The sequence below is a fragment of the Heterodontus francisci genome, chromosome 26, assembly GCF_036365525.1.
Source record: "Heterodontus francisci isolate sHetFra1 chromosome 26, sHetFra1.hap1, whole genome shotgun sequence".
NCBI lineage: Eukaryota > Metazoa > Chordata > Chondrichthyes > Heterodontiformes > Heterodontidae > Heterodontus > Heterodontus francisci.
In genome coordinates, this window is record NC_090396.1 from 10,097,270 (window position 1) to 10,122,569 (window position 25,300).

Here is a 25,300-nt window from a genome sequence, read left to right on the forward strand (position 1 = left end):
TCTCACTGTGTTGAGTACAATGGAAACTCTCTCTCACCATGTTGAGTCCAAAGAAAATTCTCTCTCACTGAGCTGAGGACATTGGGAACTATCTCTCACAATATTAATTACATTGGAAACTCTCATGAGAATGAAAACTCCTGCTCTCTTACTTTGCTGAGTGTAATGGAATCCTTCTCCTACTATGTTAAGTACAATGGAATCTCTCAGTACAATGGAAACTCTCACTGTATTGAATACAATGGAATTCTCTCTCACTGTGTTGAATACAATGGAAATTCTCACTCACTGTTAAATGCATTTGGAAATTCTCTCTCACTGTGTTGAATACAATGGAAAATCTCTCTCACTGTGTTGAGGACGATGGAAACTTTCTCTCACTGTCTTGAGTACACTGGAAATTCTCTCTCACTGTGTTGAATACAATGGAGACTCTCTCTCACTGTGTTGAGTACAATGGAAATTCTATCTCACTGTGTTGAGGACACTGGAAATTCTCTCACACTGTGTTGAATACAATGGAAATTCTCTCTCACTGTGTTGAGTACGATGGAAACTCTCTCTCACTGTGTTGAGTACAATGGAAACTCGCTCTCATTGTGTTGCGTACACTGGAAATTCTCTCACACTGTGTTGAGTACAATGGAAACTCTCTCACACTGTGTTGAATGCAATGGAAATTCTCCCTCACTGTGTTGAGTACAATGGAAATTCTCTCTCACTGTGTTGAGTACAATGGAAATTCTCTCACACTGTGTTGAATACAATGGAAATTCTCTCTCACTGTGTTGAGGACACTGGAAATTCTCTCACACTGTGTTGAATACTATGGAAACTCTCTTACACTGTGTTGAATACAATGGAAATTCTCTCTCACTGTGTTGAGTACAATGGAAACTCGCTCTCATTGTGTTGCGTACACTGGAAATTCTCTCACACTGTGTTGAGTACAATGGAAACTCTCTCACACTGTGTTGAATGCAATGGAAATTCTCCCTGACTGTGTTGAGTAGAATGGAAATTATCTCTCACTGTGTTGAGTACAATGGAAATTCTCTCACACTGTGTTGAATACAATGGAAATTCTCTCTCACTGTGTTGAGGACACTGGAAATTCTCTCACACTGTGTTGAATACAATGGAAACTCTCTTACACTGTGTTGAATACAATGGAAATTCTCTCACACTGTGTTGAATACAATGGAAATTCTCTCTCACTGTGTTGAGGACACTGGAAATTCTCTCACACTGTGTTGAATACAATGGAAACTCTCTTACACTGTGTTGAATACAATGGAAATTCTCTCACACTGTGTTGAGTACAATGGAAACTCTCTCACACTGTGTTGAATACAATGGAAATTCTCTCACACTGTGTTGAATACAATGGAAATTCTATCTCACTGTGTTGAGTACAATGGAAATTCTCTCTCACTGTGTTGAGTACACTGGAAATTCTCCCTCACTGTGTTGAGTACAATGGAAATTCTCTCTCACTGTGTTGAGTACGATGGAAACTCTCTCTGACTGTGTTGAGTACAATGGAAACTCGCTCTCATTGTGTTGCGTACACTGGAAATTCTCTCACACTGTGTTGAGTACAATGGAAACTCTCTCACACTGTGTTGAATGCAATGGAAATTCTCCCTCACTGTGTTGAGTACAATGGAAATTCTCTCTCACTGTGTTGAGTACAATGGAAATTCTCTCACACTGTGTTGAATACAATGGAAATTCTCTCTCACTGTGTTGAGGACACTGGAAATTCTCTCACACTGTGTTGAATACAATGGAAACTCTCTTACACTGTGTTGAATACAATGGAAATTCTCTCTCACTGTGTTGAGTACAATGGAAACTCGCTCTCATTGTGTTGCGTACACTGGAAATTCTCTCACACTGTGTTGAGTACAATGGAAACTCTCTCACACTGTGTTGAATGCAATGGAAATTCTCCCTGACTGTGTTGAGTACAATGGAAATTCACTCTCACTGTGTTGAGTACAATGGAAATTCTCTCACACTGTGTTGAATACAATGGAAATTCTCTCTCACTGTGTTGAGGACACTGGAAATTCTCTCACACTGTGTTGAATACAATGGAAACTCTCTTACACTGTGTTGAATACAATGGAAATTCTCTCACACTGTGTTGAATACAATGGAAATTCTCTCTCACTGTGTTGAGGACACTGGAAATTCTCTCACACTGTGTTGAATACAATGGAAACTCTCTTACACTGTGTTGAATACAATGGAAATTCTCTCACACTGTGTTGAGTACAATGGAAACTCTCTCACACTGTGTTGAATACAATGGAAATTCTCTCACACTGTGTTGAATACAATGGAAATTCTATCTCACTGTGTTGAGTACAATGGAAATTCTCTCTCACTGTGTTGAGTACACTGGAAATTCTCCCTCACTGTGTTGAGTACAATGGAAATTCTCTCTCACTGTGTTGAATACAATGGAAACTCTCTCACACTGTGTGGAATACAATGGAAATTCTCTCACACTGTGTTGAATACAATGGAAATTCTCCCTCACTGTGTTGAGTACAATGGAAATTCTCTCTCACTGTGTTGAGTACACTGGAAATTCTCTCACACTGTGTTGAGTACATTGGAAATTCTCTCACACTGTGTTGAGTACACTGGAAATCCTCTCTCACTGTGTTGCGTACACTGGAAATTCTCTCTCACTGTGTTGAATACAATGGAAACTCTCTCTCACTGTGTTGAGTACAATGGAAATTCTATCTCACTGTGTTGAGGACACTGGAAATTCTCTCACACTGTGTTGAATACAATGGAAATTCTCTCTCACTGTGTTGAGTACAATGGAAACTCTCTCTCACTGTGTTGAGTACAATGGAAACTCTCTCTCACTGTGTTGAATACAATGGAAATTCTCTCTCACTGTGTTGAGGACACTGGAAATTCTCTCACACTGTGTTGAATACAATGGAAATTCTCTCTCACTGTGTTGAGTACAATGGAAACTCTCTCTCACTGTGTTGAATACAATGGAAATTCTCTCTCACTGTGTTGAGTACAATGGAAATTCTCTCTCACTGTGTTGCGTACACTGGAAATTCTCTCACACTGTGTTGAATACAATGGAAATTCTCTCTCACTGTGTTGAGTACAATGGAAATTCTCTCTCACTGTGTTGAATACAATGGAAATTCTCTCTCACTGTGTTGAGTACAATGGAAATTCTCTCTCACTGTGTTGCGTACACTGGAAATTCTCTCACACTGTGTTGAATACAATGGAAATTCTCTCTCACTGTGTTGCGTACACTGGGAATTCTCTCTCACTGTGTTGAATACAATGGAAATTCTCTCTCACTGTGTTGAGTACAATGGAAATTCTCTCTCACTGTGTTGCGTACACTGGAAATTCTCTCACACTGTGTTGAATACAATGGAAATTCTCTCTCACTGTGTTGTGTACAATGGAAATTCTCTCTCACTGTGTTGAGTACAATGGAAATTCTCTCTCACTGTGTTGCGTACACTGGAAATTCTCTCTCACTGTGTTGAGTACAATGGAAATTCTCTCTCACTGTGTTGAGTACAATGGAAACTCGCTGTCACTGTGTTGAATACAATGGAAATTCTCTCTCACTGTGTTGAGGACACTGGAAATTCTCTCACACTGTGTTGAATACAATGGAAATGCTCTCTCACTGTGTTGAGTACAATGGAAACTCGCTGTCACTGTGTTGAATACAATGGAAATTCTCTTACACTGTGTTGCGTACACTGGAATTTCTCTCACACTGTGTTGAGTACAATGGAAACTCGCTGTCACTGTGTTGAATACAATGGAAATTCTCTCTCACTGTGTTGTGTTCAATGGAAATTCCCTCTCACTGTGTTGAGTACAATGGAAATTCTCTCTCACTGTGTTGCGTACACTGGAAATTCTCTCACACTGTGTTGAATACAATGGAAATCCTCTCTCACTGTGTTGAGTACAATGGAAATTCTCTCTCACTGTGTTGAGTACAATGGAAATTCTCTCTCACTGTGTTGCGTACACTGGAAATTCTCTCACACTGTGTTGAGTACAATGGAAACTCTCTCTCACTGTGTTGAGTACACTGAAAATTCTCTCACACTGTGTTGAATACAATGGAAACTCTCTCTCAATGTGTTGAGTGCACTGGAAATTCTCTCACACTGTGTTGAGTACACTGGAAATTCTCTCTCACTGTGTTGTGTACAATGGAAACTCTCTCTCACTGTGTTGAGTACACTGGAAATTCTCTCTCACTGTGTTGAATACAATGGAAATTCTCTCTCACTGTGTTGAATACAATGGAAATTCTCTCTCACTGTGTTGAATACAATGGAAAGTCTCTCTCACTGTGTTCAGTTCAATGGTATTTCCATCCCACTATGTTAAGTACAATGGAATCACTCAGTACAACGGAAACTCTCTCTCACAATGTTGATTACAATGGAAACTCTCTCTCACTGTGTTGAGTACACTGGAAATTCTCTCACACTGTGTTGAGTACACTGAAAATTCTCTCACACTGTGTTGAATACAATTGAAACTCGCTCTCACTGTGTTGAGTCCAATGGAAATTCTCTCACACTGTGTTGTGTACAATGGAAACTCTCTCTCACTGTGTTGAGTACACTGGAAATTCTCTCACACTGTGTTGAATACAATGGAAACTCTCTCTCACTGTGTTGAGTACAATGGAAACTCGCTCTCAATGTGTTGAGTCCACTGGAAATTCTCTCACACTGTGTTGAATACAATGGAAATTCTCTCTCACTGTGTTGAGTACAATGGAAACTCACTCTCAATGTGTTGAGTACACTGGAAATTCTCTCTCACTGTGTTGAGTACAATGGAAACTCACTCTCAATGTGTTGAGTACACTGGAAATTCTCTTACACTGTGTTGTGTACAATGGAAACTCTCTCTCACTGTATTGAGTGCACTGGAAATTCTCTCACACTGTGTTGAATACAATGGAAATTGTCTCTCACTGTGTTGAGTACAATGGAAACTGGCTCTCAATGTGTTGAGTCCACTGGAAATTCTCTCACACTGTGTTGAATACAATGGAAATTCTCTCTCACTGTGTTGAGTACAATGGAAACTCGCTCTCAATGTGTTGAGTACACTGGAAATTCTCTCACACTGTGTTGAATACAATGGAAATTCTCTCTCACTGTGTTGTGTACAATGGAAACTCGCTCTCAATGTGTTGAGTACACTGGAAATTCTCTCACACTGTGTTGAGTACAATGGAAACTCGCTGTCACTGTGTTGAATACAATGGAAATTCTCTCTCACTGTGTTGAGGACACTGGAAATTCTCTCACACTGTGTTGAATACAATGGAAATGCTCTCTCACTGTGTTGAGTACAATGGAAACTCGCTGTCACTGTGTTGAATACAATGGAAATTCTCTTACACTGTGTTGCGTACACTGGAATTTCTCTCACACTGTGTTGAGTACAATGGAAACTCGCTGTCACTGTGTTGAATACAATGGAAATTCTCTCTCACTGTGTTGTGTTCAATGGAAATTCCCTCTCACTGTGTTGAGTACAATGGAAATTCTCTCTCACTGTGTTGCGTACACTGGAAATTCTCTCACACTGTGTTGAATACAATGGAAATCCTCTCTCACTGTGTTGAGTACAATGGAAATTCTCTCTCACTGTGTTGAGTACAATGGAAATTCTCTCTCACTGTGTTGCGTACACTGGAAATTCTCTCACACTGTGTTGAGTACAATGGAAACTCTCTCTCACTGTGTTGAGTACACTGAAAATTCTCTCACACTGTGTTGAATACAATGGAAACTCTCTCTCAATGTGTTGAGTGCACTGGAAATTCTCTCACACTGTGTTGAGTACACTGGAAATTCTCTCTCACTGTGTTGTGTACAATGGAAACTCTCTCTCACTGTGTTGAGTACACTGGAAATTCTCTCTCACTGTGTTGAATACAATGGAAATTCTCTCTCACTGTGTTGAATACAATGGAAATTCTCTCTCACTGTGTTGAATACAATGGAAAGTCTCTCTCACTGTGTTCAGTTCAATGGTATTTCCATCCCACTATGTTAAGTACAATGGAATCACTCAGTACAACGGAAACTCTCTCTCACAATGTTGATTACAATGGAAACTCTCTCTCACTGTGTTGAGTACACTGGAAATTCTCTCACACTGTGTTGAGTACACTGAAAATTCTCTCACACTGTGTTGAATACAATTGAAACTCGCTCTCACTGTGTTGAGTCCAATGGAAATTCTCTCACACTGTGTTGTGTACAATGGAAACTCTCTCTCACTGTGTTGAGTACACTGGAAATTCTCTCACACTGTGTTGAATACAATGGAAACTCTCTCTCACTGTGTTGAGTACAATGGAAACTCGCTCTCAATGTGTTGAGTCCACTGGAAATTCTCTCACACTGTGTTGAATACAATGGAAATTCTCTCTCACTGTGTTGAGTACAATGGAAACTCACTCTCAATGTGTTGAGTACACTGGAAATTCTCTCTCACTGTGTTGAGTACAATGGAAACTCACTCTCAATGTGTTGAGTACACTGGAAATTCTCTTACACTGTGTTGTGTACAATGGAAACTCTCTCTCACTGTATTGAGTGCACTGGAAATTCTCTCACACTGTGTTGAATACAATGGAAATTGTCTCTCACTGTGTTGAGTACAATGGAAACTGGCTCTCAATGTGTTGAGTCCACTGGAAATTCTCTCACACTGTGTTGAATACAATGGAAATTCTCTCTCACTGTGTTGAGTACAATGGAAACTCGCTCTCAATGTGTTGAGTACACTGGAAATTCTCTCACACTGTGTTGAATACAATGGAAATTCTCTCTCACTGTGTTGTGTACAATGGAAACTCGCTCTCAATGTGTTGAGTACACTGGAAATTCTCTCACACTGTGTTGAATACAATGGAAACTCTCTCTCACTGTGTTGAGTGCAATGGAAACACTCTCTCAATGTATTGAGTACAATGGAAACTCACTCTCACTGTTGCGTACAATGGAAACTCCCTCTCACCGTGTTGAGTACAATGGAAATTCTCTCACACTGTGTTGAGTACAATGGAAACTCTCTCACACTGTGTTGTGTACACTGGAAACTCTCTCACACTGTGTTGTGTACAATGGAAATTCTCTCACACTGTGTTGAATACAATGGAAACACTCTCTCAATGTGTTGAGTACAATGGAAACTCACTCTCACTGTTGCATACAATGGAAACTCTCTCTCTCACAGTGTTTAGTACATTGCAAACTCTCTCTCACTTTACCGAGTACAATGTACTCACTCTCCCACAATGTTAAGTATAATGGAAAGTCTCAGTACAATGGAACGTCTCTCTCACTGTGTTGAGAGCAATGGAAACTTTCACCATGTTGAGTACAATGGAAACTCTCTCTCACTGCGCTGAGTACAATGGAAAGTCTCTCTCACTGTGTTGAGAGCAATGGAAACTTTCACCGTGTTGAGTACAATGGAAACTCTCTCTCACTGTGTTGATTTCAATGGAAATTCTCTCTCACTGTGTTGAATACAATGGAAATTCTCTCTCACTGTGTTGAATAGAAAGGACATTTTCACTCACTGTCTTGTGTCCAATGGAAACTCTCTCTCACTGTTGAATGCGATGGAAACTCTCTCTCACTGTGTTGAGTACAATGGAAACTCTCTCTCACTGTGCTGAGGACGATGGAAACTCTCTCTCACTGTGTTCAGTTCAATGGTATCTCCATCCCACTATGTTAAGTACAATGGAATCTCTCAGTACAACGGAAACTCTCTCTCACTGTGTCAAGGACAATGGAAACTTTCTCTCACTGTGCTGAGTGTAAGGGTATCTATCTGACACTATGTTAAGTACAACGGAAACTCTCAGTACAATAGAAACTCTCTCTCACAGTGTTGCGTACAGGGCAATCTCTCTCCCACTATGTTTAATACAATGAAAATGCCCAGTGTCATGGAAACTCTTTCTCACTGTGTTGAGGACAATGGAAACTCTCTCACTGTGCTCAGTACCATGGAAATTCTCACTCACTTTATGGAGGACACTGGAAACCCTCTCTCACTATGTTGAGTACAATGGAAACTCTCTCTCACTGTGTTGAGTACAATGGAAACTCTCTCTCACTGTGTTGAGTACACTGGAAACTCTCTCTCACTGTGTTGAATACAATGGAAACTCTCTCTCACTGTGTTGCGTACAGGGCAATCTCTCTCCCACCATATTTAATACAATGAAAATGCCCAGTGTCATGGAAACTCTTTCTCACTGTGTTGAGGACAATGGAAACTCTCTCACTGTGCTCAGTACCATGGAAATTCTCACTCACTTTATGGAGGACACTGGAAACCCTCTCTCACTATGTTGAGTACAATGGAAACTCTCTCTCACTGTGTTGAGTACAATGGAAACTCTCTCTCACTGTGTTGAGTACACTGGAAACTCTCTCTCACTGTGTTGAATACAATGGAAACTCTCTCTCACTGTGTTGCGTACAGGGCAATCTCTCTCCCACCATATTTAATACAATGAAAATGCCCAGTGTCATGGAAACTCTTTCTCACTGTGTTGAGGACAATGGAAACTCTCTCACTGTGCTCAGTACCATGGAAATTCTCACTCACTTTATGGAGGACACTGGAAACTCTCTCACACTGTGTTGAATACAATGGAAACTCTCTTACACTGTGTTGAATACAATGGAAATTCTCTCTCACTGTGTTGAGTACAATGGAAACTCGCTCTCATTGTGTTGCGTACACTGGAAATTCTCTCACACTGTGTTGAGTACAATGGAAACTCTCTCACACTGTGTTGAATGCAATGGAAATTCTCCCTGACTGTGTTGAGTACAATGGAAATTCTCTCTCACTGTGTTGAGTACAATGGAAATTCTCTCACACTGTGTTGAATACAATGGAAATTCTCTCTCACTGTGTTGAGGACACTGGAAATTCTCTCACACTGTGTTGAATACAATGGAAACTCTCTTACACTGTGTTGAATACAATGGAAATTCTCTCACACTGTGTTGAATACAATGGAAACTCTCTTACACTGTGTTGAATACAATGGAAATTCTCTCACACTGTGTTGAGTACAATGGAAACTCTCTCACACTGTGTTGAATACAATGGAAATTCTCTCACACTGTGTTGAATACAATGGAAATTCTATCTCACTGTGTTGAGTACAATGGAAATTCTCTCTCACTGTGTTGAGTACACTGGAAATTCTCCCTCACTGTGTTGAGTACAATGGAAATTCTCTCTCACTGTGTTGAATACAATGGAAACTCTCTCACACTGTGTGGAATACAATGGAAATTCTCTCACACTGTGTTGAATACAATGGAAATTCTCCCTCACTGTGTTGAGTACAATGGAAATTCTCTCTCACTGTGTTGAGTACACTGGAAATTCTCTCACACTGTGTTGAGTACATTGGAAATTCTCTCTCACTGTGTTGAATACAATGGAAATTCTCTCTCACTGTGTTGAATACAATGGAAATTCTCTCACACTGTGTTGAATACAATGGAAATTCTCTCTCACTGTGTTGATTACAATGGAAACTCTCTCTCACTGTGTTGAGTACAATGGAAACTCTCTCACACTGTGTTGAATACAATGGAAATTCTCTCACACTGTGTTGAATACAATGGAAATTCTATCTCACTGTGTTGAGTACAATGGAAATTCTCTCTCACTGTGTTGAGTACACTGGAAATTCTCCCTCACTGTGTTGAGTACAATGGAAATTCTCTCTTACTGTGTTGAATACAATGGAAACTCTCTCACACTGTGTTGAATACAATGGAAATTCTCTCACACTGTGTTGAATACAATGGAAATTCTCCCTCACTGTGTTGAGTACAATGGAAATTCTCTCTCACTGTGTTGAGTACACTGGAAATTCTCTCACACTGTGTTGAGTACATTGGAAATTCTCTCTCACTGTGTTGAATACAATGGAAATTCTCTCTCACTGTGTTGAATACAATGGAAATTCTCTCACACTGTGTTGAATACAATGGAAATTCTCTCTCACTGTGTTGATTACAATGGAAACTCTCTCTCACTGTGTTGAGTACAATGGAAACTCTCTCTCACTGTGTTGAGTACATTGGAAATTCTCTCACACTGTGTTGAATACAATGGAAACTCGCTCTCACTGTGTTGAGTACAATGGAAATTCTCTCACACTGTGGTGAGTACAATGGAAACTCTCTCTCACTGTGTTGAGTACATTGGAAATTCTCTCACACTGTGTTGAATACAATGGAAACTCTCTCACACTGTGTTGAATACAATGGAAATTCTCTCTCACTGTGTTGAATACAATGGAAACTCTCTCTCACTGTGTTGCGTACACTGGAAATTCTCTCACACTGTGTTGAATACAATGGAAACTCTCTCTCACTGTGTTGCGTACACTGGAAATTCTCTCACACTGTGTTGAGTACAATGGAATCTCTCTCTCACTGTGTTGAGTACACTGGAAATTCTCTCACACTGTGTTGAATACAATGGAAATTCTCTCACACTGTGTTGAGTACAATGGAAATTCTCTCTCACTGTGTTGAGTACAATGGAAATTCTCTCTCACTGTGTTGAGTACAATGGAAATTCTCTCTCACTGTGTTGAGTACAATGGAAATTCTCTCTCACTGTGTTGAGTACAATGGAAATTCTCTCTCACTGTGTTGAGTACAATGGAAATTCTCTCTCACTGTGTTGAGTACAATGGAAATTCTCTCTCACTGTGTTGAGTACAATGGAAATTCTCTCTCACTGTGTTGAGTACAATGGAAATTCTCTCACACTGTGTTGAATACAATGGAAATTCTCTCACACTGTGTTGAGTACAATGGTAATTCTCTCACACTGTGTTGAATACAATGGAAACTCTCTCTCACTGTGTTGAATACAATGGAAACTCTCTCTCGCTGTGTTGAGTACAATGGAAATTCTCTCACACTGTGTTGAATACAATGGAAATTCTCTCACACTGTGTTGAATACAATGGAAACTCTCTCTCACTGTGTTGAATACAATGGAAATTCTCTCACACTGTGTTGAATACAATGGAAATTCTCTCACACTGTGTTGAATACAATGGAAACTCTCTCTCACTGTGTTGAATACAATGGAAACTCTCTCTCACTGTGTTGAATACAATGGAAATTCTCTCACACTGTGTTGAGTACAATGGAAATTCTCTCACACTGTGTTGAGTACAATGGAAATTCTCTCACACTGTGTTGAATACAATGGAAATTCTCTCTCACTGTGTTGAATACAATGGAAACTCTCTCTCACTGTGTTGAATACAATGGAAATTCTCTCACACTGTGTTGAATACAATGGAAATTCTCTCACACTGTGTTGAATACAATGGAAATTCTCTCACACTGTGTTGAGTACAATGGAAATTCTCTCACACTGTGTTGAATACAATGGAAACTCTCTCTCACTGTGTTGAATACAATGGAAATTCTCTCTCACTGTGTTGAATACAATGGAAACTCTCTCTCACTGTGTTGAATACAATGGAAACTCTCTCACACTGTGTTGAATACAATGGAAACTCTCTCTCACTGTGTTGAATACAATGGAAATTCTCTCACACTGTGTTGAATACAATGGAAATTCTCTCACACTGTGTTGAATACAATGGAAACTCTCTCTCACTGTGTTGAATACAATGGAAATTCTCTCACACTGTGTTGAATACAATGGAAACTCGCTCTCAATGTGTTGAGTACAATGGAAATTCTCTCACACTGTGTTGAATACAATGGAAATTCTCTCACACTGTGTTGAATACAATGGAAACTCGCTCTCAATGTGTTGAGTACAATGGAAATTCTCTCACACTGTGTTGAATACAATGGAAATTCTCTCACACTGTGTTGAATACAATGGAAACTCGCTCTCAATGTGTTGAGTACACTGGAAATTCTCTCACACTGTTTTGCGTCCAATGGAAACTCTCTCTCCCACTATGTTGAGTACAATGGAATCTCTCAGTCCAAATGAAACTCTCTCACTGTGTTCAGTGCAATGGAAACTCTCTCTCACTGTGCTGAGGACAATGAAAACTCACTCTCACGGTTGCGTACAATGGGATCTCTCTCACTGGGTTGAGCACAGTGGAAACTCTCAGAACAATAGAAACTCTCTCTCACTGTGTTGTGTAAAATGGAAACTTTCTCTCATGGTTTTGAGTACAATGGAAACGCTCTCTCTCACTGTGTTGAGTACAATGCTATCTCTCTCCCACTGTGTTCAGTGCAATGGAAACTCTAAGTACAATGGAAATACTCTCTCACTGTGCTGAGTACAATGCTCACGACAAAACCCGGTTACAAGTCCATCTTACCCTCTCCAGCCCCATGTTATCGAGCCAAAGGCGCTCAAGGTATCTCCCAAATGAGCGGAATGCGTTGTCTGGGATGGTCCTGATGGAGTTGGAGGAAAGTCTCAGCTCCTCCACCACCCTCAGTGCGCTCAGTGCTGTTGCAGGGTAGGTCGTTAGCTTGTTCTTATCCAGGTAAAGAGTTGCTAAATTCTCAACAGCATCCAGGCCGCCGGGCAGAATGGACGTCATTTCGTTACTGGTTAGATCGAGCCATCTGAGTTCCTTGGCCCCGGCGAAGGTCCCTGCTCTAATCTGATTCATCCTGTTGTTGCTCAGCTGCAGGAGGAACAAACTCCTCAGCGGTGTGAGTAGTCCTTTGGAGAAGTCGCTAATCCTGTTTTTGTCCAGGTAGAGGTAGGTTAATTGTGAAAGGTCCTGGAAGGCGCCGGGCCTGATGGTGTTAATCTCATTATTGGACAAGTAGAGATAGACCAGCTTCTTCAATCCACGGAAAGCATTGGGTGAAATCTCTCGAATGTGACAATCCTGAAGATGGAGGGAAACAATACTCTTCATGGAGCTGAATCCATTGGATGGAAGGATGGGATAGTTGTTCTGCTGAAGACTGAGGAGCCGCACTTTGCTGGGAACTCTTGGGATTTTCCTGAGCCCTTTGTTCTCGCAGACTACATGGAGCAGGTCCCCTAGACAGTGACAGCCGCTTGGACAGCGGGGAGCTGCTGTCACCATGGACAGCAGCGGGGCCAACAAGAGCAAGCTAAGTTTCTGCATTGTCCGGCTGGGGACACACACTCACTGTGTGAGGGAAGGAGGGAGAGTGTGACGGAGCCTGGATCGTGCAGCTCCAAACTAACCCAGCAACTGAGAGCCCCGCTATTTATAACCTGCAAGCCTCACCTTCAGGAGACACGACACCTCCTGATTATTTATCACTGCAGAAGCCAGCGGGAAATTCTACTGCTCCTGTGCGGATAAATAGAACAAGGCGGTCGTGGTTCAGAGGCTACAAACATATGAAAACAAAGACAGCTAGTAGGTTCTGAGTTAAATCCATCGCTAAGGACCTGCTTCAGATGAAATGCAGTGTGCCACAATCTCAGCCTAGCTCCCAAATGACCCCAATTCCATTATCCTCAGAGGAACAGCAGAAAGAGGGAGTAGGGAGGACAGGGGAAAATCTCATCCACAAGCAAAATCCTGCGGATGCTGGCAATCTGAAATCAAAACTGGAAAAGATGGAAATTCTCAGCAGGTTGGACTGCATCTGTGAAGAGAGAAATGGAGTTACCATTTCAGATTGATAACCCTTGGCCAGAACTCTGAAAGGTCATCGACCTGAAAGGTTCATTAACTTTCTCTCCACAGAGGAAACCCCCTTCCGTGTGCATTCTGAAGGATTGACTCATAGCGAGAGCAGAGAGCTTACCTCCGTTAGAAAGCTGGAATTAGATCGACACTCCGTGTTAGGCTGTGTTTTCTCCAGGTGGCTTTTAATTCAAACAAAACACTCAACAAAAATAGTAAAGAAAATTATTTGCCTTCAAGTATTCCGCTCTTTAAAATTTAAGAAAAAATATTCTGGCTGTCAGGGAGCTGGCAGAGTCGCCACAGCAGCCTTCTCCAGCTGGACCCCTGCCTTCCTTTCATATTTATGGAATCTGTAAAATGTCTTATTAATCCTCCAGATCTTAAACCTACTGCAAAATGACTGCACCAGATTCCAAAATAGTTTGCAAAGGGAAAGAAAGAGCACATTTTACAGTCAGAAATAAACACATTTTTGGGCAGTTAGCTCATACCTTATATAACCAGTGTGGAATTCAAACTTGCCTTGAAATGTGCCTTCTCCAGTTTATTTTCTGTTCACCTTGTAAAAGATTTGTTTAAAATTTTCCCTTTATCTCCCCTCTCATGTGCATCACTACTCCTTTACTAGTGTGATGGAAGATTGTCCATTAATTGGTCACTCAAGATAGAGTCGCAGAACACTTGGACAAATGTGAACTGATCAGAGAGGCAACATGGATTTATAAAGGGCAAGAGATTTCTAAGGAACCTAGTTGAAATTTTTGAGGAACGTGATAAATAAGAGAGTGTCTATGGATGTTATACGGATTTTCACATAGGGGATTGTTAACAAAAGTGAGACTGCTGGGAATTGGTGTCAACCTATTGGATTGGATGGGGAATTGGTGTAGATTGGAGACAGAGAGTGGTGATAATGGGCAAGTACTGAAATTGGCAGGATGTGACTAGTGATGACCCCCAGGGATCTGTACTGGGGCCTCAGCTACTCACTATGTTTATAAATTACTTAGATTGGGTAATAAAGAGACGCATATCCAAGTTTGCTGATGGCACTAAGTTAGGCTGCACAGTAAATAGTGTAAATGGGAGCATAAAGTTGCAAAGGGACATTAATGGATTGAGCAGGATAAACTGTGGCAGATGGAGTTGGTATTGGTACATATTCCATGTATGGAATTCCCCCCGCTTGTACTGGATTTGTGCAATATCGACGTGAAGGAAGAAAGCCTGTGTTACAACTAACACTAGTACCCTCTACATGGAATTGGAGTTACAAACATGTTACTAGCCAGGCAAGCACAGCAGCATAACAAGATCCCATAAAGAGAAATGCAATGAAGGACCAATTAATCTGTTTTCAATGGTATTGGCTGAGGGATGAATATTAGGCAAACCCAGGAGAACCTCTTGTCCCCTCATTGAATAGTGCTATGTGATGAGTAACAGCTGAACAGGCAGGTTCAAATCTGAAAGAGGTTTTATGCTAAATACATAACTTGGCTTCGACATCGGTGGCTACTCTTATAAGTGGATTTTGTATCTCCTATGAAGTGGAAATATGCATTTGCCTACCCAAAAGTCACAATGAATGAGTTAAACTTTTCCTGCGGTCTGTATTCCCAGTTGGAAGGCCTGTTTCTGGACTTGAATATCTCCATTGTCACTGTTCTGGACAAACCTGGCAAGGGACAGCAATCTGCCATTCACTCATGATATTTCACATCTGACTATAAATAAGTACCAGCCTTTCAGTCAGAGTGTCACACTGCTGCACTATACAACATGAACTGGGAGTTATGTAACGTGCCTGTGGTTTGGGTCCACAGCTCACCTTTAAATTCAACACTGTGGACAAACAGTGCAGATTATTTATTGGTAGTGCGATTTATGTTGGAGAGCTGGGCGTCTGGGAAAGTGAAAAACAAGACTGAGTCTCCCAGAGCTGACTCATAAGTAGGTTGAAATCACCCCTTGCATTAGAGTCCGTGTGCACACGAAAGGGGTCACTCTGCCGGCAGTGGCACATATCACACATCTAGATACATGCTCAGCGCAGTTTTCGAACTGCAATGCCATGCAGCCTGTTCCTGAATTCCAGCAGGTGAGGCTTTCCTTGCAATTCCAAAGTCAGAATCTCACCAATCAACTCATTGTTAATGAACTATAGTCACCAAGACTGCCTACTTCGACCTCCATAAACCTGTCTCAGCTTATCTACTGCTGGAAACCATCATTCTTGCTTTTGCTACCTCGAGACTTAACCATTTCAACACTCTCTTAGTCGGCCTCCCACTTCATACCTTCCATAAACTTCAGTTTATCCAAAACTGATACCCATGTCCTAACGTGCACCAAGTCCCACTCACCCATCATCCCTCTGCTCACTGACCTACATTGGCTCCAGTTAAGCAACACCTCGATTTTAAAATTGTTATCCTTTTTTTCAAATCCCTCCATGGCTTCACACCTCCCTATCTCTGTAACCAGCCCCATAACACTCTGAAATCTCAGCTCTCCTCCAATTCTGGCCTTTTGCACATCCCTGATTTTCATTGCTCCAGCATTGGTGGCTGTGCCTTCAGCCCTAAGCTCTGACATTCCCTCCCTAAACCTCTCCACCTCTCTCTCCTTTAAGATGTTCCTTAAAACCTACCTCCTTGACCAAGCTTTTGGTCACCTGTCCTGATATCTCCTTATGTGGTTCTGTGTCAAATTTTGTTTGATTATGCTCTTGTGAAGCATCTTGGGATATTTTACTACATTTAAAGTGCTATATTAATGCAAGTTGTTGTTGCATTGGCATTGATTGAGCCTTAGACAGAAAGGACGTTGCAGAGTCTCACATTCAATGGGTTACTTCTGCGGCCCAGTCACTATTGTTATGTTGATATTTGTGTATTTTTAAATCCATGCTTCTAAAATTCCTCCTGGGATACATCATGATGTTTTTCTATGATAAAGCCACTAAATAAATGGAAGGTGTAGTTCTTGATTTGTGCACATTAAAAAGACGTAAACAATTTTTGTGTTTTTAAGGCCTTGGTAGATTAAGTGAGTGGGAAAAACTGGTAGATGGAGTTTTAATGTGGGAAGTGTGAGATGTGAGATTAGAATGTTATCTAAATGGCGAGTGGCTACTAACCTATCAAGGAGTTATAGCCGTACAGAGCTCTGCATTCAGTTTTGGACACCATACTTCAGGAAGGATACATTGGCCTTCCTGTTTGAAAATATAGTTAAACATGACAAAATTAGAATATAAAAAATCCTGAATGTTTGTTCCACTCTTCATTTTTTATTCCTTCCCCCCACTCTGCTGAAACTATTAACTTTTTTCAGGAAGAAAGGGATGGATTTTTCAGGCCCTTTGGTGACAGGCTTGAAGGCGGGAGGGGGCACATTCCCCAGGATAATACCTGGGCTTGGAGGGCAAAATTATAAGCACAGGTTTCATAAGCTTGGTTTGTATTCCCTTGTGTATAAAAGATTGAAAGTGATCTGCTTGTTTAAAACGATAAAGAGATTCAATAGGGTAGATACAGAGAAACTATTTCCTCTACTGGAGAATCCACAGCATGAGGACATGTCAAATTTTGTTTTGTAATGCTCCTACAAAATGCTTTGGGACATTTTAATATGTTAATGATGCTATATAATTGTATGTTGTTGTATGGTCTTAAAATCTTAAAATTAGAACGAGGCCATTTAGGAGTGAAATCAGGAAGTATTTTTTTCACAGAAAGGATAGGAGAAAAACATACACAATTTACAACACAGAGGTGGCTATTTTGCCCATCATATCTGTGCTGTCAAAAAAAAGAGCCATCCAGCTTAATCCTACTTTCCAGCTCTTGGTCCATAGCCTTGTAGGTTACAGCACTTCATTTACTATCCAAGTACTTTTTAATAGCAGTGAGGGTTTCTGCCTCTCCCACCCTTTCAGGCAGTGAACTCCAGACCCCCACCACCCTCTGGGTGAAAGTATTTCCCTCAACTCCCCTCTAATTCTTTTACCAATTACTTTCAATCTTTGCCCCCTGGTTATTGATCTCTCTGCTAACAGAAATAGGTCCTTCATACTCTATCTAGGCTCCTAATAATTTTATTCACCTCATTTAAATCTCCCCTCAGCCTTCTCTCTTCCAAAGAGAGCAGTACCAGCCTATCCAATATTTCCCCATACATAAAATTCTCCATTCCTGGCTGCATCCTCATAAATCTCCTCTGTACTCTCTCTAGTGTGATCACATCCTTCCTGTAATGTGGTGACCAGAACTGTACACTGTACTCTAGCTGCGATCCAACTAGTGTCTTGCACAGTAATAGCATAATCTCCCTGCTCTTTTATTCTATGCCTTGGCTAATAAAGGTATCCCTTTTGCCTTCTTAACCACCTTATCTTCCTGTCCCACTACCTTTAGGGATCTGTGGACATGCACTGCAAGGTCCCTCTGTTCCTCTACACTTCTCAGTATCCGACCATTTATTGTGTATTCCCTTGCCTTGCATGCCCTTCCAGAATGCATTACCTCACACTTCTCTGGATTAAACTCCATTTGCCACTTTTCTGCCCACCTGGCCAGTCCATTGATATCTTCCTGCAGTCTACAGCTTTCTTCCATCAACCATACGGCCAATTTTTTTTATCATCTGCAAACTTCTTAATCACGCCCTCTACATTGATACATACCATGAGCATCAAGGGACCCAGTACTGAAACCCTGCAGAACCCCACTGGAAACAGTCTTACAGTCACAAAAAAACCTGTTGACCATTACCCTTTGCTTCCTGCCACTGAGCCAATTTTAGATCCAACATCCCACTTTCCCTTGGATCCTGTGAGCTTCTAATTTTCTGACTAGTCTGCCATGTGGGTTCTTGTCAAAAGCCTTGCTAAAAGCCATATATACTACATCAAACATGCTACATCAACTCTCCTTGTTACCTTCTCAAAAAATTCAATCATGTTAGTCAGACACCACCTTTTCCTTAACAAATCCATGTTGACTGTCCTGGATTAATTTGTGCTTCTCTAAATAATGATTTATACCATCTCTCAGAATTTTTACCAATAATTTTCCCACAACCAAGGTGAGGCTGGACTGGCCTGAAATTACTCAGTCTATCCCTTCCTCCCTTTTTAAACAATAGTGCAACATTAGTTGCCCTCCAGTCCTCAGTCACCACACCTGTAGCCAGAGAGAACTGGAAATTTGTAACTCTGTCCCCACAAAACTGTGCATACCGCTACAATTGGAGCTTTAAAAATTGAGATCAATAGACTTTTGTTAGGTATGAGTATTAAGAGATATGGAGCAAACGTGGAAAATTGGATTTGAGGTGCAGATCAGCCATGAATGAATGGTAGATCTGGCCCGGATGGCCCATTCCTCTTTCTGACATCAAGCGATATGGGGATAACGCGGGAAAGTGGCATTGAGGTAGATGATCTAGTTGAATGGCGGAGCAGGCTTGATGGGCTGAATGGCCTACTCCTGCTCCTATGTTCTAATTATTCCAGTATTATGCACATTTTTTTAATTAATTCTCAGGATGTGGGCATCAATGGCCAGGTCAACATTTATTGTATATCCTTTTTTGCCCTTGAGAAGGTGGTGATGAGCTGCTTTCTTGAAGCGCTGGAGTCCATGTGGTGTGGGGACACCCACAGTGCTGTTAGGGAGGGAGTCCCAGGATTTTGACCCATAGAAACATAGAAAATAGCAGCAGGAGTAGGCTATTCATTCCCGCTTTCTCCCCATATCTATGCGAGAGTTCATTATAAAAGATCCAATAGCAGAGCACTTGGAAAACAATGACAGCATCGGACAAAGTCAACATGGATTTACGAAAGGGAAATCATGCTTGACAAATCTACTGGAATTTTTTGAGGCTGTAACTAGTAGAATAGATAAGGGAGAACCAGTGGATCTGGTGTATTTCAGAAAGCTTTCAATAAGGTCCCACATAAGAGATTAGCATGCAATATTAAAGCACATGGGATTGGGGGTAAGGTACTGACATGGATAGAGAACTGGTTGGCAGATAGCAAACAAAGAGTAGGAATAAACAGGTCTTTTTCCAAGTGGCAGGCAGTGGCTAGTCGGGTACCACAGGGATCAGTTCTAGGACCCCAGCTATTCACAATATATATTAATGACATAGATGAGGGAATTAAATGTAACATATCCAAGTTTGCAGACGACAAAACGTTGGGTGGGAGTGTGAGCTGTGAGGAGGATGTAGAGAAGCTCCATTGTGATTTGGACAGGTTGAGTGAGTGGGCAAATACATGGCAGATGCAGTATAACGTAGATAAATGAGAGGTTATCCACTTTGGTGGCAAAAACAGAAAGGTAGATTATTATCTGAACTGCGATAGATTGGGAAAGGGGGAGGTGCAGCGAAACCTGGGTGTTCTTGTGCACCAGTCGCTGAAAGTAAGCATGCAGGTGCAGCAGGCAGTTAAGATGTCAAATGGTATGTTGGCCTTCATAGTGAGAGGATTCGAGTACAGGAGCAAGGATGTCTTTCTGCAATTATACAAAGCCTTGGTGAGACCACATCTGGAGTATTGTGCGCAGTTTTGGTTTCCTTATCTGAGGAAGGATGTTCTTGCTATGGAGGGAGTGCAGCGAAGGTTCACCAGACTGATTCCTGGGATGACAGGACTGACGTATGATGAGAGATTGGGTCGATTAGGTTTGTATTCGCTAGAGTTTATAAGAATGAGAGTAGAGCTCATAGAAACCGACAACATTCGAACAGGACTGGACAGACCAGATGCAGGAAGGATGTTCACGATGGCGGGGGAGTCCAGGACCAGGGGTCACAGTCTAAGGATAAGGGGTAAGCCATTTAGGACTGAGATGCGGAGGGATTTCTTCACCCAGAGGGTGGTGAACCTGTGGAATTCTCTCCCACAGAAAGCAGTTGAGGCCAAATAATTAAATATATTCAAGAAAGATTTAGATATAGTTCTACGGGCTAAAGGGATCAAGGGATACGAGGAGAAGGCGGGAATAGGGTACTGAGTTTGGATGATCAGCCATGATTGTATTGAATGGCGGTGCAGACTCGCAGAGCCGAATGGCCTACTCCTGCTCCTATTTTTGTTTTTCTATGTTTGTATGTTTCTATACCATTCACTTTTCTAATTGTTTGCTGCACCTGAATGCCCGGTTTCAGCGACTGGTGCACAAGGACACCCAGGTCTCGTTGTACCTCCCCCTTTGCAAATCTATCATCATTCAGATAATAATCTGCCTTTCTGACCCAGAGATGATGGAGCAACAGTGATATATTTCCAAAAAAGGATGATGTGTTAGTGGAGATCTGGTTTTATACATCACACAATGACTCAGTGTGAGAGGTCAGCTCTAAATTTAACACTGCACTCAGACACCACAGATTATTTATCTCTGCCTGGGTTTATGTTGGAGAGCAGCCTGTCTGGGTAAGTGAAAAACAAAGTCAAATCTCCCAGAGCGAAATCACGGAATACAGACACTGTGGAAATTTCATTTCAAGAAACAAAATCCTTAATGAGCACAGACCAACATGCAGGCACTGGATGGTATCATGGCTTTGGTACAAGTGGGCACGATGCCAGAGTTACATTCCACTCAGATTGATCCAAACTTGGCTGGCAACTGCAATTTCGTTCTGTTTTTGATATTTTACTGACTACATCTCTTTATATCATTAATTTCTTTCTATGTATACTGCCCCTTGTCTGCTGTAGGTGCTGAGGTAAAGGTCCATGGGCCCTGACATTTTTTTTTATTCATCATGTGATGTGGGCATCAATGGCAAGGCCAGCATTTATTGTCCATCCTTTGTTGCCCTTGAGAAGGTGGTGGTGAGATTCCTTCTTGAACCACTGCAGTCTCATGTGGTGTAGGGACACACACAGTGCTGTTAGGGAAGGAGTTCCAGGATTTTGATCTCCCGACAGTGAAGGAACAGTGATATAGTTCAAAGTCAGGATGGTATGTGGTGTGAAAGGGAACTTGCAGGCGGTGGTGTTTCCATACATCTGCTGCCTTTGTCCTTCTAGGTGGAAGAGGTCACAGGTTTGGAAGGTGCTGTTGAAGGAGCTTGAAGAGTTGCTGCAGTGCGTCTTGTAGATGGTACACTCTGCTGCCACTGTGCATCGGTGGTAGATTGAGTGAATGTTTCAGCTGGTGGATGGGGTGCCGATCAAGCAGCTGCTTTGTCCTGGATGGTGTTGAGCATCCTGGGTGTTGATAGAATTCTTCACGAAGATGGAGAGTGAAGTAGCTGAATCTGAAACTAGGGTCCTGAATCTAAATAAAGGAAACTACGAAGGTAAGAATACAGAGGGTAACAGTGGATGGGTGTTTTTCTGAATGGAGGGATGTGACTAGTGGTGTTCCACAGGGATCAGTGCTGGGACCTTTGCTGTTTGTAGTATATATAAAAGATTTGGAGGAAAATATAGCTGGTCTGATTAGTAAGTTTGCGGACGACACAAAGGTTGGTGGAGTTGCAGATAATGATGAGGATTGTCAGAGGATACAGCAGGATATAGATCGGTTGGAGACTTGGGCGGAGAAATGGCAGATGGAGTTTAATCCGGACAAATGTGAGGTAATGCATTTTGGAAGGTCTAATGCAGGTGGGAGGTATACAGTAAATGGCAGAACCCTTAGGAGTATTGACAGGCAGAGAGATCTGGGTGTACAGGTCCACAGGAAAGTGGCAACGCAGGTGGATAAGGTAGTCAAGAAGGCATACAGCATGCTTGCCTTCATCGGTCGGGGCATAGAGTATAAAAATTGGCAAGTCATGTTGCAGCTGTACAGAACCTTGGTTAGGCCACACTTAGAATATTGCGTGCAATTCTGGTCGCCACACTACCAGAAGGATGTGGAGGCTTTGGAGAGGGTACAGAGGAGGTTTACCAGGATGTTGCTTGGTCTGGAGGGCATTAGCTATGAGGAGAAGTCGGAAAAACTCGGCTTATTTTCACTGGAACGACAGAGGTGGAGGGGTGACATGATAGAGGTTTACAAAGTTATGAGCGGCATGGACAGAGTGGGTAGTCAGAAGCTTTTTCCCAGGGTGGAAGAGTCAGTTACTAGGGGACATAGGTTTAAGGTGTGAGGGGCAAAGTTTAGAGGGGATGTGCGAGGAAAGTTTGTTACACAGAGGGTGGTGAGTGCCTGGAACTTGCTGCCAGGGGAGGTGGTGGAAGCAGATATGATAGCGACGTTTAACAGACATCTTGACAAATATATGAATAGAATGGGAATAGAGGGATATGGGCCCCGGAAGTGCAGAAGGTGTTAGTTTCGGCAGGCATCAAGATGGGCGCAGGCTTGGAGGGCCGAACGGCCTGTTCCTGTGCTGTACTGTTCTTTGTTCTTTGTATGAGGCGCGAGTTGGCTATGGTAGATTGGGGAACTTTACTAAAAGGGTTGACAGTGTTTAGGCAATGGATAATATTTAAAGAACGTGTGCATGAATTTCAATTATTCATTCCTGTCTGGGGCAAAAATAGAACCAGAAAAGTGGCTCAACAGTGGCTTACAAAAGAAATTAGGGACAGTATTAGATCCAAAGAGGAGGCAAAATTGCGAGATAAAGCAGCAAGTCTGAGGATTGGGAGTAGTTTAGAATTCAGCAAAGGAGAACAAAGAGGTTGATTAAGCAGGGGAAAATAGGGTATGAGAGTAAACTTGAGCGGAGCATAAAAACTGACTGTAAAAGCTTCTATAAATATGTGAAGAGAAAATGATTAGTCAATACAAATTTGGGTCCCTTACAGTCAGAAATGGGGAAATTATAATGGGGAACAAAGAAATGGCAGAACAATTAAACACATACTTTGGTTCTTCACAAAGGAGAACACAAATAACCTCCCAGAAATGTTAGTGGGAAGTGGCCCTGGAAATAGTGGATGCATTGGTGGTCATCTTCCAAAATTCTATAGACTCTGGAGCAGTTCCTACAGATTGGAGAGTGGCAAATGTAACCCCACTATTTAAAAAAGGAAGGAGAGAAAAAAAACAGAGAACTGCAGACCAGTTAGCCTTACATCAGTAGTGGGGAAAATACTAGAGTCTATTATAAAGGATGTGATAGCAGAACACCTGGAAAGCATAAACGGGATTGGACCAAGTCACCATGGGTTTACGAACGGGAAATCATGCTTAACAAATCTATTGGAGTTTTTTGAGGATGTAACTAGTAGAATAGATAAGGGAGAACGAGTGGATGTGGTGTATTTGGATTTTCAGAAAGCTTTTGATAAGGTCCCATGTAAGAGATTAGTGTGAAAAATTAAAGCACATGGGATTGGGGGTAATATACTGGCATGGATTGAGAATTAGTTGACAGACAGGAAATAGAGAGTAGGAATAAACGGGCCTTTTTCCAGGTGGCAGGCAGTGATGAGTGGGGTACCACAGGGATCAGTGCTTGGGCCCCAGCTATTCACAATATATATTAATGACTTGCAGAAGGGAACTAAATGTAACATTTCCAAGTTTACAGATGACACAAAGCTGGGGGGGACTGTGAGCTGTGAGGAGGATGCAAAGAGGCTCCAATTTGATTTGGACAAGTTGGGTGAGTGGGCAAATGCATGGCAGATGCAGTATAATGTGGATAAATGTGACGTTATCCACTTTGGTTGTAAAAACAGAAAGGCAGATTATTATCTGAATGGTGATAGATTGGGAAAGGGGGACATGCAACGAGATCTGGGTGTCCTTGTACACCAGTCGCTGAAAGCAAGCATTCAGGTGCAGCAAGCAGTTAGGAAGGCAAATGGTACGTTGGCCTGCATTGCGAGAGGATTCAAGTACAGGAGCAAGGATGTTTTGCTGCAATTATACAAGGCCTTGGTGAGACCACATCTGGAGTATTGTGTGCAGTTTTGGTCTCCTTATCTGAGGAAGGATGTTCTTGCCATGGAGGGAGTGCAAAGAAGATTTACTAGGCTAATTCCTGGGATGGCAGGATTGACGTATGAAGAGAGATTGGGTTGACGAGGTCTATATTCACTAGAGTTTAGAAGAATGAGAGAGGATCTCATAGAAACTTATAAAATTCTAACAGGGCTAGACAGGCTAGTGAGAGGGAGGATGTTCCCAATGGCTGGGGAGTCCAGAACCAGGGGTCACAGTCTCAGGATATGGGGTATGCCATTTAGAACCGAGATGAGGAGCAATTTCTTCACTCAGAGGGTGGTGAACCTGTGGAATTCTCTACCGCAGAAGGCAGTAGAGGTCAAGTCATTAAATATGTTCAAGAAGGAGATAGATATATTTCTTAATGCCAAAGGGATCAAGGGATATGGGGAGAAAGCGGGAACAGGGTACTGAAGTAGACGATCTTTTTTGAATGGCGGAGCAGGCCCAAAGGGCCGAATGGGCTGCTCCTGCTCCTATTTTCTATGTTTCTATGTTTTGTTGGACTGCATTCCTGACTTCAGCCTTGTCGATGTCAGACAGGCTTTGAAGAGTCAGGAGGTGAGTTCCTCACCTCAGATCTTCAGTCTTTGACCTGCTC

The 25,300-nt window shown here is 41.9% G+C and overlaps 2 protein-coding genes across 2 annotated transcripts in view; one reads left to right on the top strand and one right to left on the bottom strand.

The window, feature by feature from the left end:
* chad (chondroadherin) overlaps window positions 1-13,275 on the bottom strand; it is a 90,705-nt gene extending 77,430 nt beyond the window's left edge. The window contains exon 1 of the mRNA XM_068057778.1: window positions 12,452-13,275. Coding sequence (XP_067913879.1) covers window positions 12,452-13,222 — 771 coding nt within the window. The 5' untranslated portion in view covers window positions 13,223-13,275. The remainder of the gene's footprint in view (window positions 1-12,451) is intronic.
* acsf2 (acyl-CoA synthetase family member 2) overlaps window positions 1-25,300 on the top strand; it is a 358,345-nt gene that overhangs the window by 213,355 nt on the left and 119,690 nt on the right. The gene's annotated exons all lie outside the window — the stretch shown is intronic.